This window comes from Vombatus ursinus, unplaced genomic scaffold, assembly GCF_900497805.2.
Source record: "Vombatus ursinus unplaced genomic scaffold, bare-nosed wombat genome assembly UNPS02014841.1, whole genome shotgun sequence".
Taxonomy (NCBI): Eukaryota; Metazoa; Chordata; class Mammalia; order Diprotodontia; family Vombatidae; genus Vombatus; species Vombatus ursinus.
In genome coordinates, this window is record NW_020954619.1 from 42,283,853 (window position 1) to 42,285,842 (window position 1,990).

Genomic DNA, 1,990 nt, shown 5'->3' on the forward strand with positions numbered 1-1,990 from the left:
ATTGAAGGACAAGAATCCAAATAGGGGGATTAAGATGGAGTACAGAAATCTTTCAGTGACCTAGGTACAATAGCAGAAACGGTTCTAGCATGGGAGGCAATATCTCTAGGCGTGACCGCCTTAGTGTATCCACCTCCGCGAGTGGCCCATAGAGAATGGAGACATACGCCTTGGTGGCACGGAGAGAGAACGCATAGATGCATAGCAGACGCATATATTTTAAAATAACACATTTCTAGACATGCTTTTCCCCCACCTCCAGCTTTCCAATGAAGCCCCGCAGGCGGGGCAAAGGGGGAGGAGAAGGGGAGTTAATAAAGGAAGCTGGGCGGAGCTGACAGCCGACGATTGGCTGGCCCAGGGAGTGATGTCACCCATATGACACCCTGATAACTAGTTGGGAGAGAGCCCTCAACTTTTTGCAGAAGGAGTGCGCGCGCCCGGGAGTACTTGGGGTCCGGCGGTTGCGGCAGGGAGCGCATTCGAGCCGGAGCAAGAGGGGTCCTGCGCTGCCGCCGCTGCCGCCGCCGCCACTGCCTGTCTCTGCCCAGAAATCTCGCTGCCGCCGCCGCCACCGCCGCCACCTCCACCGAGACCGCAGCGGGTAGCAGCCGCCTAAGCCGCTGCAGCCGCTGTGTGCAGCTGGAGGAAGAAGGGGGTGGGGGGGAGGGGGGAGAAGAAAAAGGGGGTACGGAGGACTTTGCAACTTGCCTGGGGAGCTGGGGGGGGGTGGGTGGGAGGGGGAGGGGGCTTGCCGCACAAGAGAAAGTTGCTTTGGGTTTTAACGCAACGCACAACGCCCGACCATGGTGCAGCAGGCAGATAGCCTGGAAAGTGAGGTCAACCTGCCCCGGGAGGCGATGGACACGGAGGAGGGTGAATTCATGGCTTGTAGCCCGGTGGCCTTGGATGAAAGCGATCCGGACTGGTGCAAAACGGCATCGGGCCACATTAAGAGGCCGATGAACGCTTTCATGGTGTGGTCTAAAATCGAGAGGAGAAAAATCATGGAGCAGTCCCCAGACATGCACAACGCGGAGATATCCAAGAGACTGGGGAAGCGGTGGAAAATGCTGAAAGACAGCGAGAAGATCCCCTTTATCCGGGAAGCGGAGAGGCTGCGGCTCAAGCACATGGCCGATTACCCTGACTACAAGTACAGGCCCAGGAAAAAGCCCAAAATGGACCCTTCGTCCAAACCTAACGCTAGCCAAAGCCCTGAGAAAAGTGCCGGCGGGGGCAGCAGTGGAGGGGGAAGCAGCAGCGGGGGCGGTGGCGGCGGCAGCAGCAAGAATTCTAAGAGCTCCAGCAAGAAATGTAGCAAACTGAAGACCTCTTCATCCTCCTCTTCGACCTCGTCCTCGTCCACATCCTGCCCCAAGCCTGGACCCGGTAAAGCAGCTCACCACGGGGACTACGCAGGCGAGGACTTGGTGTTTGGCACCCTCAAAGTGAATGGCGCGGGAGGCGGTGGCGGCTGCAGCAAAACGGTCAAATGCGTCTTCATGGACGATGAGGATGAGGACGAGGAGGATGAGGACGACCTTCAGCTGCGGATCAAGCAGGAGCCAGAGGAAGAGGACGAGGAGCATCCAGGACGTCAGCAGCAGCAGCAGCAGCAAGCCCAGCAATTGCTCCGGCGCTATAGCGTCGCCAAAGTGCCCGCCAGCCCCACGCTGAGCAGCTCGGCGGAATCCACCGAGGGGGCCAGTTTGTACGAAGAGGTGCGGGCCGGCGCGACCTCCGCCGGGGGCCACGGCGGGGGCGGCAGCGCCAGCCGCCTCTACTACAGCTTCAAAAACATCACCAAGCAAAGCGCCCAGCAGCTGCAGCAGCCCAGTCTGTCCCCAGCTTCCTCGCGCTCTGTCTCCACCTCCTCCTCCTCCAGTTCCAGTTCTAGCAGCAGTGAGGAGGCTGATGACCTGATGTTCGATCTGAGCTTGAATTTCTCCCAAAATCCCCACTCGGCGACCGAGCAGCAGCTGGGGGG

The 1,990-nt window shown here is 59.5% G+C and overlaps 1 protein-coding gene across 1 annotated transcript; it reads left to right on the forward strand.

Moving 5' to 3' along the window:
- Nucleotides 1-806: 806 nt before the first annotated feature.
- Nucleotides 807-1,988, forward strand: SOX11 (SRY-box 11; the record flags this gene model as incomplete). The annotated part of the gene is made up of 1 exon (XM_027840361.1): nucleotides 807-1,988. A coding segment is annotated over exon 1 (1,182 nt), but the record flags the coding sequence as incomplete, so codon positions are not given.
- Between the last annotated feature and the right edge of the window lie 2 nt (nucleotides 1,989-1,990).